Here is a 16236-nt window from a genome sequence, read left to right on the forward strand (position 1 = left end):
ACGTGAGGAATGTAAAAAAAACGACGGAGCACGTTTTAATTGAACGTGGAGACTACACTCGCGTGTATGTTAGGCCACTAGCCTACATGAAGCCTTGGATTTTAGGGACATCATTGCAAAGGTAAACAGGTCGGCGATAGATATAAGTGCGCTCGATCTGTCTAAGTGTTCCTTCTTTGTGTTGTCCTTTTCTAGTTTAGCGCAAATTTTCCTGCATAAGTAAAAGACGACTGGAGGATTGGTGGCGAAAAAGTATAGGCAGAAAGAAAAAAAAAGCAGGAAAGATAAGGTTAATATGCGATAAGGCGCAGAAAGTTGGGCTGTGAATTTATGACATTTCTTTTTACAGGCTGATAACCGTAATTTATCTGGACAAGATTAGGCCGTAATGTAAAAATGATAACCATAATATTAATAACAAAATCTTGAGCATACTGGAACGCAGTTCACCACTCCGTTATAAAAGGGACGCTCTTTCATCCATCCATCCACTGTGATCGAGAAAAAACTCGCATGGTCCCTTACGCATTTGCCTAATATGACCGGAAGGCGAAAGCCGTTTTCGTTTTTTTTCTTTTCAGTCAATACTATTCTCAGCCCTCGACAGATTTCTGCGCCTAGCATGCTTTTGCACTTCCTCCAGGATCGGATGCATTGCAAGCTTTCTGCACCTCACGTGCCTCCGGGATCGGCTCACCGATGGCCAAGTGACGATATCATGTGACGGCGTCAATATTTGACGTCACATCGTCATGTCACTGTGACCTGACGATGTGACGTCACTATGATTTCATGATGACATCGCGCATTCTGGACATCTGTAACGTCACGATGGCGTTATGAGTTGATGTCGTTGTAGCATAATTTTTTGCCTCACTCGCGTTGACCTCGACGGTTACTTTTCATGTTTTATGATGCATCTAAGGCTTTCGCCTTAATAACTGGAATCGACCACCGTCGCAAAATTTGAAGGCCCCTCTAGGCAATGAACTAATGGCCGACAACGGAGAGGGGGAAAACTATCCATGAGAAAAAAAAAAACAAAGCTAGCACGGGGAAGTGTGACGTATTATATCTTTCGTCTCTGCCCTATGCTGGTGACATGTGAGATAAGACAGTTCCAATTTTGTTCAAAGACAGATTTAGCTTTCGCATCTCTTTAAGAATGTAACCCTCGGATATGCCACGCGGATCGTCTGCATTTTTCGTTGATCGACTACAAGCAAAATGTAGATATTAGCCTAGGTCTCATAAGAAAACCGTATTGCCGCCCTACTACACCGCGCTAGCCGAAAAATTGCGAAAATATTCTACAAGTAGGGTTACTACCCTACGGTTGGCAACCCTTCTTTGGATATACAACTGATGACGCCGCTTGTTAGAAAGAAAGCTGGAAATGTCGTGGGGAAGATATACCGTCGCCGCATCAGCCGCGATTGACTTTTAATTTCATGCTTCGAGGCAAGCACGCTTGTTTAGAAATGTACGGCAGCCTAGCAATCTTACAAATGCATAGAACTCTCTTTATTCAAGACAGTACGCTCGTACCTACAACATACACCCGCAGTAGACATTCTACTCCACATGTTTACTCATGGAAACAACAATCGATTTCACATTATTTGTTAGCAAAACACAAGCTTGACGCAGACTTTGTGTACTGCTAGTTTTTGAGAATGGCCGTGTGTACCGCTTCAATAATGAGCTCAACGAAGCTTTTGAATTTACGATCGTGTGGACCCAGTGCTGGCAGGTTGGGCAGCGCCTTGCATGAATCCGAACCTCTTTTGTAGTTTTTACAAAACGGTGTCAGAACCTCTCCCAGTACCTTGTCCACCAGGCTGAGTGTGAACTCTTTCCCTCCAACCTTTTCACAGGGTGTCAACGCTGGTTCAACGCAGTCGAGCAAGCCACCGTACGAGCTGGAATGATGAAAGGCCGTAAAGATAAGGTTCAGTAAACCTGGCGGTTTAAAAAAACAAAAAAAAAAGCTCGGGAAGGTCGTAGCTATAGAACACAAGCAATGAAGACAATAAGAAGTGCAACATTTTTTAGGCGTATTTTAGTATTTTTCCGGTAATAAGAGCGTCGAGGGCAAAAAAGAATCACGTTACATTGCTCTATTGCTGGTCAAACTTATCAATATGCGGTGACTGCATACAAAATTAAAGCGTTCAAAATGTTATCTTATGGTATATATTTAAGGAATATCATGTGATTTTTTACAAGGAATGTATTAAAAAAAACTCGCGCGGAGTCTTGCGATTGATGTCTTGCACTCTTTCGTACCAGAATGCTTAAGCACATCAATACAGCTGTACCGGCTCACTCACATTTGTAGTACACAAAAATTGTAAATATCCTGTGACCGCTTTCAAGTCGTACAAAAAATCACGCCAGAAAAGTTCGGATCACTGCATGACGGAAAGGAAGCGGCGGTATTCATGGGTTGTTAAGTTTTGCTATCTGCAGTTCCAGTGTGTGCAGGTTCCCTCTATCCATTATGCTGCTTCGATTCGAGGTGTTCGCTTGTTTACTGCACTTATATAGCATGAACAATATTATTCTCTTAGCTAATCGATGAAAGGTTACCAGTAGAAGAACAACGCATAACTATTTCTCTTCAATAAGATGTTCCTATAATTTCTGAAGGTCATCTAGCAATTCCTTAAAGGGCCCCTCACCAGGTCACATAGCAAATTTTAGTTGCACGCTGGAAGTTGTGGCGTGCCAAATGAAGAGCAGTATGCCGCAAGAATTTTTCAAATCCGTTCATTACGAGCTGAGAGAAAGAATAATTTCTAGCGACGCGAAATCATGTGAGGAGGCGAGTTTCAAACCCTTGCCATTCGCCCCGTGTAGCCTTCGCCAGCCAAATCTCTTCCCCGCCCTCTTCACTTGACACATACGCATGAACACGACATGCGCATGCATGGTCACGTGCGCGTGACGTGCCCGAGCCAGCCCGAGCACGCGAGCGACGTTGCACGGCCGCTACCTTTTTTTTTATGTAGCGGCCGTGGACGTTGTGTCGGCGTTCTCTGTGGTGTACTGCCTATTTCTGTGGGACAGGCATGAAAGTTGCGACATTTGTACGGGCATGAGAGTGGCGGTATTATGAGCCAGTGCCGCATTCACGTTTACTTGGACGCGGTAGAATAAATGAGCATAGTGAGTGCTCGAACGCGCCAGAACATTACTTTCGTTTCCAGGGCTGGCGTCTGCTCTATGCGCAATCCGCGGGGACATGAACGCATGGGAAACGGAGGCACATTAGCCCCGCATCTCGCTGCAATTCACGAAAAAAAAAAATGAAGAAGCAGCACACATTCCCTTTGTGTGTCTCATTATTTCTCTCAAGTTTTATTAATCTATTCAAGCAACAAATTACGCAAACTACACATTTCGTGTGAAATAATTATCGCAGCGTCACGTGCTACTGTTGGCGACGTCAAAGCACAGTCGTCTACGTAGAGGAGCGACGTCACAGCACTACCATCTACGTAGGGCCATTTTCTCATGTACTCATCCCCTCATTCTCTGGGCGAGCACCCGCGAGAGGAAGGGCAAGTAGCGTTTACCTTGAAATTCGACCCATTTCCGCGGCGCGTATAAAGTTGCAAATTTTAACGCGATAGCGTTAAAGAGCTCGTATCGCAGAAATTCCGCCGTCGGCGTCGGGGCCGTTGGTTGTGAGCGAAAAATCATCATCTTGTCCGTGACCGAAAAATCGAAAAAGCTGCAAATAAAATAAATAATAAAAATGTTGGGTCCGAGTGAGAATCGAACCCAGGCCGTCTGCGTGGCAAGCAGGTGTTCTACCACACAGCCACACCTCTGCTTGGAGCTGCACTGAAAGTAACTTCATGCTTCCCAAAAATACGCGTCCTGTATATAGGTGTCACAGTACGAGATGTCATATCGCAGTAATATTGCGTGGTACAAGCGTACATTGCCATCGGGCGTCACACCATGCCAATATCATAACGACTTCGTGGTTTAAAGACAGCCACCCATTACAAAAGGCACACACATTACTGAGCGTATTCCCTTAAGACCACGTAGTGGGTGCATCGCAACTTCGAAAAAGTTTCTCGCGTATAATTGCTCCTGGTTTAAAGCATGCTACCCATTACATAAGGCACACACCTTAGTGCGCGCATTCTGTTAAACACTCGTAGTGTTCGAACTGCGCACTACGAACAGAATATCGCTATCGCGTTCAACTCTTAAAGGCGAAGCTTAAGCGTCCCCCAATTTTTGGCAGACGTGATCGTGAACGCCCAGTGTATGCATTGCGCTCGTTAGCTCAAGATTGTCAAACCTGGTGAGGGGCCCTTTAAAAACAAGCCCGCCAGCGTCACCGTGATTAGATCTTTAATATTGGAAGCAGAACGACAACACTTGCTGATATGCGGTGTACACGGCAGCAACAAGTACTCTGAATATAAAAAAAACTGAGTTAATGTGTACATGGCTCGTTCGCGCTGCCAGGAACTGGACGATTTTGAAGCGGAAAAAGACACACACAGGGTGAAGCGTGTACTAACAACTGCTTATTTTCGTGCCACGCACTTCCTTTTCCCGGTGTCATATATAAGGAAGTGTGTGGCACGAAAATAAACAGTTGTTAGTACGCGCTTCACCCTGTGTGTGTCTTTTTCCGTTTCAAAATCGTCCAGTTCCTGGCAGCGCGAACGAGCCATGTATCCGCACCAACTAGCCCCCCGTGCAGCTTTACTTGAGTTAATGTGTCTTTTCGAGTGAAAAGGAAAAAAAAATGTCGTCCGCATCTTCCCACGGGGGGAACTCGAGTAAATGCGTCGCAGAGTGAGGGGGGGGGGGGTATCGCGTTAATGTTGCGTAATTGGGTTTCGCAGAAGCGTCGCGCTGCCCGAGTGATGGATCCGCTGCTCGACGTTCACGAACGGTTGCTGCTTCTCGAGCACGACGTTCAGGATCCACAACCCTTCGTTGCCGTTTCGCAGCTGCTTCTCTTGCACGAAGTTCCGGCTCCGCAGCTCGCTTCATACGCTTGCGTTCAGCGTCGTATGCTCGTCTCTTCGCAGCCGTGTCTTCTGCGTTGCTTGCTGTTGTTGATGCCGACGACGGTGACGGTCGGGTAACGTTGCCTTCAACGAGTGGTGGGACGCTCATTGAAGGTACTGTTGCTTCCATCGCATCTACTGGAGTCAAGAAAAGCGTCAAGTCAAGGGAAAGCCAAGTAAAGACGCCCTTGACTGAATTGCGAACGCGCGCTCCGCCGCTTATATACACACCACCCGCGTTCGATCGAGAGGAGGGAGGGACGGAGAGGAAGGAGGGAGGGATGGAGAGGAGAGGCCTGCTGCCGGCACGAGACGAGCCGAGCATGCGCCGGGGGGGGGGGGGGGGGGTGTGGACCATAGAGTTTCCTAAAATTAACTAGAGGGGACTCTGGCGCTGCGATCGTTCAGCTACCATGGGAATGATGGGTAGTACACAAATTTGCCTAGTCTTCGTGCTTGCGGCTTCAAACGTACTTGTGGCTTTGTTTATTGCTATGTTTTGATTTTCTTTCGGATAAAAGAATGGATCGTTGTGAACTTCGTGACCAAATTTGAATCGCTGAGCCTAAAGAAGTTAAAGTGGCGAAGTGAAACTGCTGACTTTTGCTGAAATTCGTTTTGCGACAAAGCGGATGCAGCCAACGCGGAGCTAAACGGAGCCGAAAGTACGAAGTTTAGACAAATTTGTGTACTACCCATCATTCCCATGCTGGCTGAAGCGTCATGCGTTGCAGCTCCCATAGACACTAGCGCCAGAGTTCCCTCTAGTAAGTATTGTAGGAAACTCTATGGTGTGGATGGCGGCCGACGCCGCAGGTGCGACTAATAAATGCTCCGCATTTAAAAAAAAGAAAAAATTCGCAGGGTCCCTTATGTGTTTGACTTAGACGACTTGAAGGCGGAAGCCATCCTGTGCGAGGCTACTTACCGGGCACTTCATCCGCGTTAAAATTTATTTTTATCCCGGCGCACACAGATACTGATACCTCCAATCCGCACGAGATGGCCCACGAGATGTCGCGAGAATAAAACCCGCCACGCAATCCGCATGGACCCCTCGCTGAACATCCATAGCGCCGCCAACGTACCACTCAAAGATATGTTTACATGCTACATAGAATACACACAACACTATTCACATGCAAGGTGCGTCTTCCCCGCTCCCCACCCGAGTCTAGACAGGAAACAAGCGGCTGGATACCGACACTTACAAACTCCCACCCAAAGCCTGTGCACCTCCACAGGAGCTACCCACACCTACACTTAGTCAACAAATGCAAACTATTCAAAAAAGCAAGGGCTTCACATAAACATATACTGTGAGAATGTTCCAACCTATCAACAAGTTTTGCTGAGACCCCTCCGGGAGCGGCGGTGGCGGCTAGCGCAGCTCAGCTAGGGGGTCGAAGACCAAAAATGAGCTATGCAGCAGGCCAGGGAGGCTATAAGGAGACAAGGTCTCCAGGCCTCTACCAAAGCGGTCTAGTCTGGGCCACAAACATACCAGATCTTGTAATAAAGTTGATTGAGTTCGTCATCACGCGCTACAAAGACAAAGTGAAGACGCCGCTCGAGCGGTCACATGATAATTGCGCGCTTCTGATTTTTATCACTCACGCGAACACCATAATTGCGAAATTGATGCGCAGCTCGGGCGGTCACGTGATATTTTTTTTCACCTCACAACGCTACCTTGATAGATATTGGTATGGGGCTTTCACCTTAAAGTAACGGTGTCGCTGAACGATCTTTGAAAGTTCGCACACACACTCAAAGATCTTTTGGCACAGACATCTCGTACAGCTGCTTACCAGCATACGTGAGCGATGACGTCCTTCTGGGGTGCTTTGAGAACAGCCTTGTTTATGTTTCCAAGCAGACTGTTCACGCAGCCGTGAAGTTTCGCGCCAACAGAATTCAAGCAGCCGACGGATTTATGGTAGGCTGTGCAAAAACATAGCGAAGCACTCGGTAAGCATTGGGTTTCTCGGTTGCGCATATGGGGAGCGAGAACCAGCGTGACAGTCAAGTTGTACACAGCGTTCACAAGCAACCTTACAGTGGTCGTTCGAGTGCTGCATTTTAATTGCTAGCAACTTTTCTCTTCGTGCATGCTACATTGAATTGTTAGTAAACTGTTTGCCTTACTCTAACTCTACTCCGTTTCATATATCAGGTGCAACGCTGTGGAGGCTCACGAGACTTGTTGTCCTAGATGCGTTCGCACCAAGAAATAGTGCAGTGACTTTATCACCCGTAATGTGATTTCCTTTCGTCTTTAGGCTCAGTAATAAATGAAGACGCTTCGTGCCTCAGATATAAACAAACTCCGTTAAACTGTTGTCAATAACTTCTCCTGGATCGCTTATCGTCTCTTTGTTTTCTCTTTTTGGCGTTTTATTTGCAGCCCAATCGCGACGCGTGACGCGCGGGCTCGTGCTCGACTCGCGCGAGCGTTTACAACGACGAGGGCCGAACGCGAGACGCGCATACTCACACATCTTGCTTGCAGAATTTCTTTCAAAGCTTCCGCAGCGTTGCACCTGATGTGTGAAAGGGAGTATAGGTCACTGGCGACCACGTTCACCCAAATCACTCTTCAATATCTTGAAGAAGTGGTAGCAATGAACAGTGGACGTGTATTTAGGATGAAAAACCAATGTTCGCTCGAGAGCTCATTCCTTAAGACATGGTAGTGGAGATATTATTTTAGATTATCGAACTGCACAGTTCGTTATGGTACTTGTAGTATATGAGAGGGAATGTTAAATGTTTGAACACTAAGATGCGAACATTAAGCTTAATCAAATAACTTAAAGAAAAACCGCTGCGAAAAGTACAGCATCCCAAAACCTGTCATCTACACTTTGCAACTAAGCGATAAAAAACAATACCGGAATTTCATAAACTGCTGAAAATTATGTATGTATTGGCAACGAATGAGTTTGTTAAGCACCGTTCTGCAGCGCACCAGAAATTTACGACTTTTACAACTAATTTACAACATCCTTCGATTCCACTTACACTTGAAATTGACGTAGCCCTCTTATGCTGTTAAGATGCTTAAGTTGAAAGGTTAGAGAAGTTTGGGTTAACATGACGGCGTATATGTCACTTGGTTCTACTCACGTATTCGTATACATCGTGCTTGCGTTATTGGTGCGTTAGGTTACAATTATTTTTAAACCATCAAAGGCTCGAACGACACATCTATTTCCCCTTACCAAAACTAAGTTTTTGAATGCTCCAAACGCTACCCTAAACTGTCCAGCTCATATTAAAAACTCTTATAAAAGCACTTCCATAGTTTACATTTGTAAAAAAGAACAACAAAATCGCAGCTTTCTCGAAGCGAAGGCTACTTTTTCATGTCGAAACTTGGAGGCGGGTGGCCAGTAATGGGGCCCTAACCTGAGTTTGCGATATCGCCATAATGTCGCCTTCAGTACTTCAGTACTAATGTCGCCTTCAGGCATTTTCTTCCATTTTTATTTATTAAAAATTTTCTCATGTATATTTTTTGTGCTCATAGCAGTTATGTATTCGTTGTTCTTTTGTATGGTTCCTTGAATCTGTCTAATACTTTTCGTTTATGGATGATACTTTCGCTATTGTTTCTTTTTTCGGCACAAGACTGCCAATACTTATAACCTTTTTTTGTATTGGACCCATGACTAGCCGCTTAGGCTATGGGTCCAAATATTTGTGCACGCATTTTTCATATTATGATGTAATAAAATTCTCCTTGATTGATTGATTGATTGATTGATTGATTGATTGATTGATTGATTGATTGATTGATTGATTGAATATCTCCATGATATCGCCATGTAAATACACCTTGATAGAGTAATTCAGGTTTCACGACTTCATGGTTTTCCTGGCTTAGTCAAAGTTTAGAGGCAGCAAGTCAAATGGCACGGCTACCGTAATTCATCGAAGGAAAATGTAGTGCACACAAGAAGCTTTGATAACAGAGCACACAATCTCTTGAATTTTAGGCTGCAGTATGAACGGCAAATATTCCAGACCTGTAGTTCGCAGCGCTCTGCTGAGGAGTTGAAGATGGCTTGAAAAAAGGAAAAAAAAAACGCTTAATACGTTAAGCAGAGAAATTCGGGTGCTTTGAGGAGCGGGCGTCAAGCGGGTGCTTTGAGGAGTAATGTGGAGAATCGTACATAATGCGTATCTTGCATAAGTAGGCAATTTTCTAGCCAATCTAACTAAACTTTACTAGCGTCGTTCTATTTAGGAACCAGACAGCCTACAAATCGTCTAAAACATTTATTCTGATGATCGAATACATACAACAGCAACTGAAGAATGAAAAACTGCCGCTCCTTATCAATATTAAAAAAAAATGTGCTGTAAGTTAATTTTTTAGTACCGTCTAACAAACTGTCAGAAGATGAGAACGAAGGAATTAAAAAGTGTTATTGATACAAAATAAGCGAGTGCCTAAAAATCGTGGATTCACCATTAAAGCAGGACGAGTGAAGGTAGCATCAGTTAGAGGGAAAATACGGGTAACTTCTTCTATAGAATCAATGGTATGGACACAAAGGATAAAAACCAGCGGAAAACACAGGACACAGCGAAAGTAAGTCGGCGGGACGTGTTTTGCGCTGGTTTTTATTCTTTGTGACTATGTACCAACTAGCCCAATCCAGTGACTTATGTTCCAACTAGCCCAGTCCGACGCCTTGGCAATGGTATGGAGACATGAAGTTTGTGTAATGTGGCGTTCGTTCCAATTGAAACAGAGCTGGTCTGCTAGAAGTGGTAGGCTACACAAAGCACTCACCGCACGAAGACGTTATACGTACTCTACAGCGCAGAATAATATGTTGAGGCGTCAGAGCTTACCTTCGTTCTGCTTAGAACCCGTAGTACAGATTTCGTCGATGCTCTCTTTGTAGGTTTCCAGCGCTACCAATGCCGCAGCTTTGGAAGCACCGTCCAGGCAATCCCTTACAAAGTTTTTACTGCACATAATCTGCTCTTTGAATGTCCTGGAATAAAAAGTTCCGCACAAGTTACCCTCTTGTAATATTAGAAGTCATGCGAATCGCCTACTCATGTGAGACAAATGAGCAAGCGGATATGTTTGGCGGTAAATCGGCTCTTTTGACACCTCATACGAGCATTTTTAACGCGATCGCGTAAACGAGGCCGTATCGCAGAAAATCCCGGTCTCACCTTGGGCGTCGTTGGTTGCGAGCGAGAAATTGCCGTTGTTTGTTAGCAAAAAATCACGAATGAGGAGAGTAATAAAAATCAGAAATACTGGAAACCGGATATTTGAGCTGGAATGCAACACAGGCGTACTGCGTGGGCGTCAGGCGTTCCACCAGATAGCCAGCCACGCCTGTTCTTCAAACTGCGTCCATTTCATGAAAGGCACTAGTTTCTTTCATGTTCATTGAAATGGGCTTATTGCAATTGGTATTGGAACCAAGTCGTATCATTTTTAACAGCGAAGCAGCTTGAGCTGTCGGCAACTTGTGCTCCGTCGTAAAAAACTATCATCATCATGAACTGGCGCGCGCTCTGTACATTCGCTTTAAAGTGAAGCTGATACAGGTATCGTAACGTGTGCTCCGTCTCGCAAAACTCCTCAGGTGGGCATGCGCCACTGGAATTGGGCAAGGCCCACTACCGTGTACAGCAGACGCGAGTGTCAAACGAAAACGAACACGTCAAAAACAGAGGGAGAAAGAAAGAGAGAAAAAGAGAGAGAAAAAAAGACAACGATTGAACGAAATTGGAAAATAAAAATAGAGAGAAATAAAGGGAATGAAGGCACAAAATAATAGAAAAACATAAAAGAACGGAGAGAGAGAGAGAGAGAGAGAGAAAGCTATAGAAAGAAAGAGGAATAGAAAAATAGAGAGAAAGAGAGAGAAAGGGAAGAAAGAGAAAGAAATATAGGAAGTGCCACAAAGAGAAAGAAATAGAGAAATAGAAGAGAGAGAAATAGAAAGAAACATACAAAAAGAGATAAAAGAAAGGAGAGAAAACAAAGAAAGATAAAAAGAAAGAGAAAGAAGGAAGGCCGCCGAGCTCGGATCTTCCTTCAGGCTCGGCACCAGTAGTCCGTAGTTGCCATAATTATTAATTATTTTTCCAGTTGTTCGTCTTATATTCCCTGTAGCTCACTACGGCGAATGCAGCAGCACGTTTTTCTTCCTTTTTTTTTGTTCTTATGATAGTATGCGAACGAATGGATATAGAGACTGGAATGCACGCATTAATTTGCGCATCACTTACGTTTAATGTCTTGTAGGATTTCTTTAAATATTTCCGGCTTCCTCACCTATTTGATTACACGTCTGTTGCTGTCAGTAAGGTATGGACGGAAAAGAGAAATACATCTCTTGGTTCATTCCTGTACTTCGTTAGGTCTATACGTGCTGCGCATTATTATTATTTCTCTTGCTGTTCTTCCTCCTATTATAAGCATTGTTACTTTAATTATTATTGTTATTTAAGGATTCCACTCCAATAGAGGGGGGCGTACGCCCTTGCTAGTTACTGCGCCGTTATTACGAACGCTGAGATTAACTGTTTCACAAAAGCTTCACAAAAATAGACAGTTGGATGGATAAAATCACTGAAAGAATACGCTTATTGCTGCGTAATGACCATACTGCTTCTTGCGTTTTGCCTCAATCCAATAAATTTGATTGAGGCAAAGTTCATAAACCATGAGCACGTCCCCATTACACGTGACGAACTTACCCACATTGCTTTACAAACGGCTCTCCCGAGGTCGCCAGGTGCGGTCCCTTTCCATAAGGAAGGTAGTCGTCACCGCAAGCTTGAAGTGTCTCCAATTTACAGCCATCCTTCAGCTTGGCCTGGCAAGTGCCTGTTTACGTTACAGGATAGAAAAAACGCTGGCTCCTTGTAGGCCCTTGACAACTATATGAATACTGTTAATCAACTTCCTAACTCTTGATTCACACTTATAACAGCCCAAGAAGATTGTAAGAATTGTCACGGGCGCGTAGCTTTTGCTAAGTGCTCAAACAGGAAATCATGGCTAACTCGCTTGCGTAAACTTCGTTGATGTAAACGAATATTCGCGCAACAGGCAAGGGGATCGGTAATACGCGTCAGCCATTCCATATTGAAGTGGACGAAAACTCCCCGCTTTCTCACCAACGGAAAGGGTGATTTTTCGTCCGCTTCAATTCATTTCAGTTTGCGTCAGAATTACAGTTAAAAGAGAATAGTTCATGTCGTCTGTCCATTCCGTGGCGTAATTGTCAGTTAAATTCATTTATTTGTGTATAGCCAGGTTAAACAGCATCACTATTCTATGGCCGCAGCTCTCATAAGCACTGTTACCACTTTGTTGCTGTCGTTTAGCTTAGAGTGCTTCGTACAATTCCACGTTCATTCTTACACATATGTGCGGATATCGTACATCAAAATAAATATTAAGGCCAGTTACCAAACGTCATTTACTTAAAAAAATTAGGAATGAAGAAAGTTGACATTAAGAGTCCTTAAACGTTCATCGCCGTTATCAATAAGTCGCATTTCATGGCGGGAACAAACACATTGAACCCTTCGCGTACTATAAAAAAATCGAATTGTTTCTAGGTAGGACTACTGCTAAATTAAAATAAGTCAGAACGCGAGAGAGGGGCCTTTTCCAAGTCCTAAATATTAAGGCGAAAACCTTATGCAACTCATCATGCTGAGACCCAGAGCGTCACCTTGGCAAAAGTGAAAGTTTCGTCGCAATGGCGAAGCAATGGATGCGATGACAACAAATTGAAACCCTATACGAAGTGAGACTAGCAGCTAACTCTTTGCGATGCGATCTCGCGTAACTCTATAAAACGCTGGTGGAAGGGTAGGGCTCTAGGGAGCGAAGTGGTTTTCGTGCTTTCTGTAGCTTCAACGCAAAGTACGCGGGGAGAGCACAGCATGTACAATAGTTGTAGCCGTCTACTGAACTCTGTAGACACAGCACACACCCTAGCACGCACGACCGCGCCATTTTGAGAAAAGTTCAGTTACTGCCCAAGCGATGCAGCCTCCCCCGACCCTTATGCTCCTACGTCCGACGGAGCCAACCAGTGCGTTTCATTTCTGCGTGAGCCGCACCCGTCTGCAGCTTTCGCGAGTTTTTGCTAGCTCACAGAATATACGACACACGTGGCGATGTTATCGATTTTCACTTTATAGGGAACATGACGGCGACGGCAACGGTAGCAATGCGCTTCGAGTGCCCATATAATTGCTATTGCAATAAAACGCCGTGAACCCTAGTGAAGAAAAAAATGGAAATAGCACTTCTCGTGCGAGATGTGCGTCCATTTCGTTCTTGCGATGTGCACGGTAAAATAGCCACACCGGATGGATTTCGCATTCGCGTCGTCTTGAGGAAATGCATGAGGGACCATATGAGTTTTTGTTTATAAAGTACCTGCCGTGGTAGCTTATCAGGAAAGGCATCGCGCTGCTAACCTCGAAGATGAAGATGCAGGTTAGTTAACCCGTGTCTAGCTTACCTTAAGCTCGAAGTTAGCTAACCTCGAAGAGGCGGGTGCAGCTAGATAGAGGCGGTAAATGAACCATTTCGGGTGTTCCAAATCTTTTCGGAATCATCTACTATGGTGTGCCTCATAATCACTTCCTCTGTTCGTTGTGCGAAACAGTAGAAACTGCAATGCCCCTGAAGTACCTTATTTATAGCCCTTGTATGCGCTGTATGTTCTCTTGTTATGCAGGATGCCAGCGTACAAATTGAATCCAAGGCTGTTTAGAACATGGAGGACGTTTACGAAGTATTGAAGTCTGGCTGTCATCAAACCGATTCCCTTCAATGGGCGTGGAATGTTTTCGGAGTTACTAAGGTGCTTTGCAGGGTCATATTGCCACCCCGAAAACAAAATTTGTCCTCGTCGTTGCCCCTGGAGTGCTGAAAAACCAACCGTTTTGCTATTTTCTTAAAAGGCGCCACTGCCTCACACCCATGAAAGGCATCTCTCAATGAAGGTGCATGTTGCCTCCCCTGGAAGAAAATTCTGTACCGCCCCAAGGCAATAGCCCCAGAGACTGTCAATAGAGAAAGAAGAAATCTCGAGACATTGTTCATGTATGGCAGGCTAGCATGTTTCCCTATTCAAAAGCATAGAACTTCGTTATGTCTGGCTGTGAATGTCGCTTTGTATGAAATCTTCGGCGTTTCTTGTGGTTTCCTTACGCAATTACATCGCTGTATAATTTCGACCTATATTTATTTATTTTACTTATTTATTTACAAATACTGCCAATCCCTTGAGGGATTGTAACAAGAAGGGCAAAAACAGTGATAAAGTAGCGAGTAAGCACATTACACACACACACACACACACACACACACACACACACACACACACACACACACACACACACACACACACACACACACACACACACACACACACACACACACACACACACACACACACACACACACACACACACACACACATATATATATATATATATATATATATATATATATATATATATATATATATATATATATATATATATATATATATATATATATATATATGATATCAGAAGTGTTGGTGGAAATATAACTACAATAGTTTGTACATCATATGACATTCAAAATATGGTCACTAGTTACAAATAACTTTTTAAAAGTGAAAAAAAATGGCTTCAAGATAGAGTACGCAGATGTGTTTAAACAGTATTTCACGCATGCATGTAGTTATACAAGGTTTCAGGTTAACAAGTGCTCATCGATAATAATAAGTTACACATCGAACGATAACTACGAACACCAGAAGGACGCGGTGAAAAAAAAAAGTCAGTGAAAAGCAAGATTATCTTCAATTTAGCACAGGAGAGTTAAGTCTGCAACGCTAACAGGCAATTTTCCATCGCACAAGTGAATACGTCCAAGGAGCAGCTGCTAGTGAGGGCCTCGCTGATATCGTTCCACTCTCTTATCGGTAAAGGAAAGAATGAGTTTTTAAAACAGTCGGTACGAAATAGGTATTCCTTGAGTATGTGCATGTGTGTGTTTATGTCCCTATGACCGTGTTTCACTTCTGGAAATGTATCTGGAGACATCAATGTTAAATTGCTTATGCAGAAGCTGGGGCAGTAGCTTAGAACGTGCTAGTACGTTCTATGCTTCTGTACACTTCTGTGTTCTGAAGCTTCTGTATTCTGGAAGCTTCTGTATTCTGGAAACTCGAGCAATATGATGAAGTCGACAGGTAGTCATCTGTTTCGTCTACTAGCTTGTCTCCTTCTCTGCAGATAGCCTCTGCAGCCTACTTAAGAGATGGCAAGTGCAGGAAAAGCCTTACCGATCATGAATGCCACGACCAGCGCAATTTCAACTCCAGCGTATCTTCTCGACATTTTAGCAGCCCCTTGTTACACTCAGCCCAGAGCCAACTGCGATGCGGCCGGATAGTTCAGGAGAATTTAAATGAAAGCTCATTTGCGTAACTGAAGAGAAGAAGGCAAGAAGACGCGGTAAAGAGAAAAACGTTTGGAGGCATCACCTTCTTACCATATGCGGACAACCTTGATTTAACCATTGATGGGTTATCCAGAGACCTGTAATGCCACAAAGCTGTTTTTTTTTTTGTTTTTGGACAGGCACTGCCCTAAGAAAGTCTGCAATTACAGGCACACATGTGTCCTGGCTATTATGAGTTACGTTATATTCGTGCCTCGCTGCACAAGCAGCTTTAGAAATGCAATGACACGTGAACAGGCCCAGGTCTAAGCACGCGCTATGTGCTTGAAACATGTAGCAGATACTTGGCCATTGCACCACCAATTTCTCATTGCACGTGTCTGCGAATTTAGAATGCACACAGCGCGCTACACGTGTATTAGTAACTCATTCGTGTTGGCGCGAGCGCGCCAACTATTATGGTTGCAGTAACCAGCTTTGTACCGCAGAAGCGGCGTTTCTCAATTGTACGCGACGCGGATTCCTTTGAAAGAAAACAGTTTTCCTGGTGGCAGTGGGCTCTCGCAATCAGTCTTTCTTGACAGGGTGCGATGCCCAGCTGCAGGGTACTACAAATCGTCCGGAAGGGCCCAGCAAGTGGGAGAATGTGTTGATTCTGCACGTACTAAGGCGATGCTTTGCTAAACCATGTGATTGTTGGTATAGAACATGGGAAGCCGT

The 16236-nt window shown here is 44.3% G+C and overlaps 1 protein-coding gene across 1 annotated transcript; it reads right to left on the reverse strand.

Moving 5' to 3' along the window:
* Nucleotides 1-1513: 1513 nt before the first annotated feature.
* On the reverse strand, nucleotides 1514-15482 carry LOC119373555 (uncharacterized). Its single transcript, XM_049411275.1, has 5 exons — nucleotides 15398-15482; nucleotides 11790-11919; nucleotides 9915-10060; nucleotides 6860-6992; nucleotides 1514-1922 (listed from the first exon to the last, which is right to left on the reverse strand). The coding sequence occupies exons 1-5, from the start codon at nucleotides 15450-15452 to the stop codon at nucleotides 1664-1666; spliced, it is 723 nt and encodes a 240-aa protein (XP_049267232.1). The 5' UTR covers nucleotides 15453-15482; the 3' UTR covers nucleotides 1514-1663.
* Nucleotides 15483-16236: the final 754 nt, after the last annotated feature.

The sequence above is a fragment of the Rhipicephalus sanguineus genome, chromosome 11 (genome assembly GCF_013339695.2).
Source record: "Rhipicephalus sanguineus isolate Rsan-2018 chromosome 11, BIME_Rsan_1.4, whole genome shotgun sequence".
Classification (NCBI taxonomy): Eukaryota; Metazoa; Arthropoda; class Arachnida; order Ixodida; family Ixodidae; genus Rhipicephalus; species Rhipicephalus sanguineus.

Excerpts from the sequence above, each read along its gene's own strand:
- LOC119373555 (XM_049411275.1), bottom strand. The coding sequence starts at position 15,452 with ATGTCGAGAAGATACGCTGGAGTTGAAATTGCGCTGGTCGTGGCATTC. Across the intron at positions 11,920-15,397 it reads GGTCGTGGCATTCATGATCG|GCACTTGCCAGGCCAAGCTG; the intron begins GTAAGGCTTTTC and ends TAACGTAAACAG. Across the intron at positions 10,061-11,789 it reads CCGTTTGTAAAGCAATGTGG|GACATTCAAAGAGCAGATTA; the intron begins GTAAGTTCGTCA and ends TTTTTATTCCAG.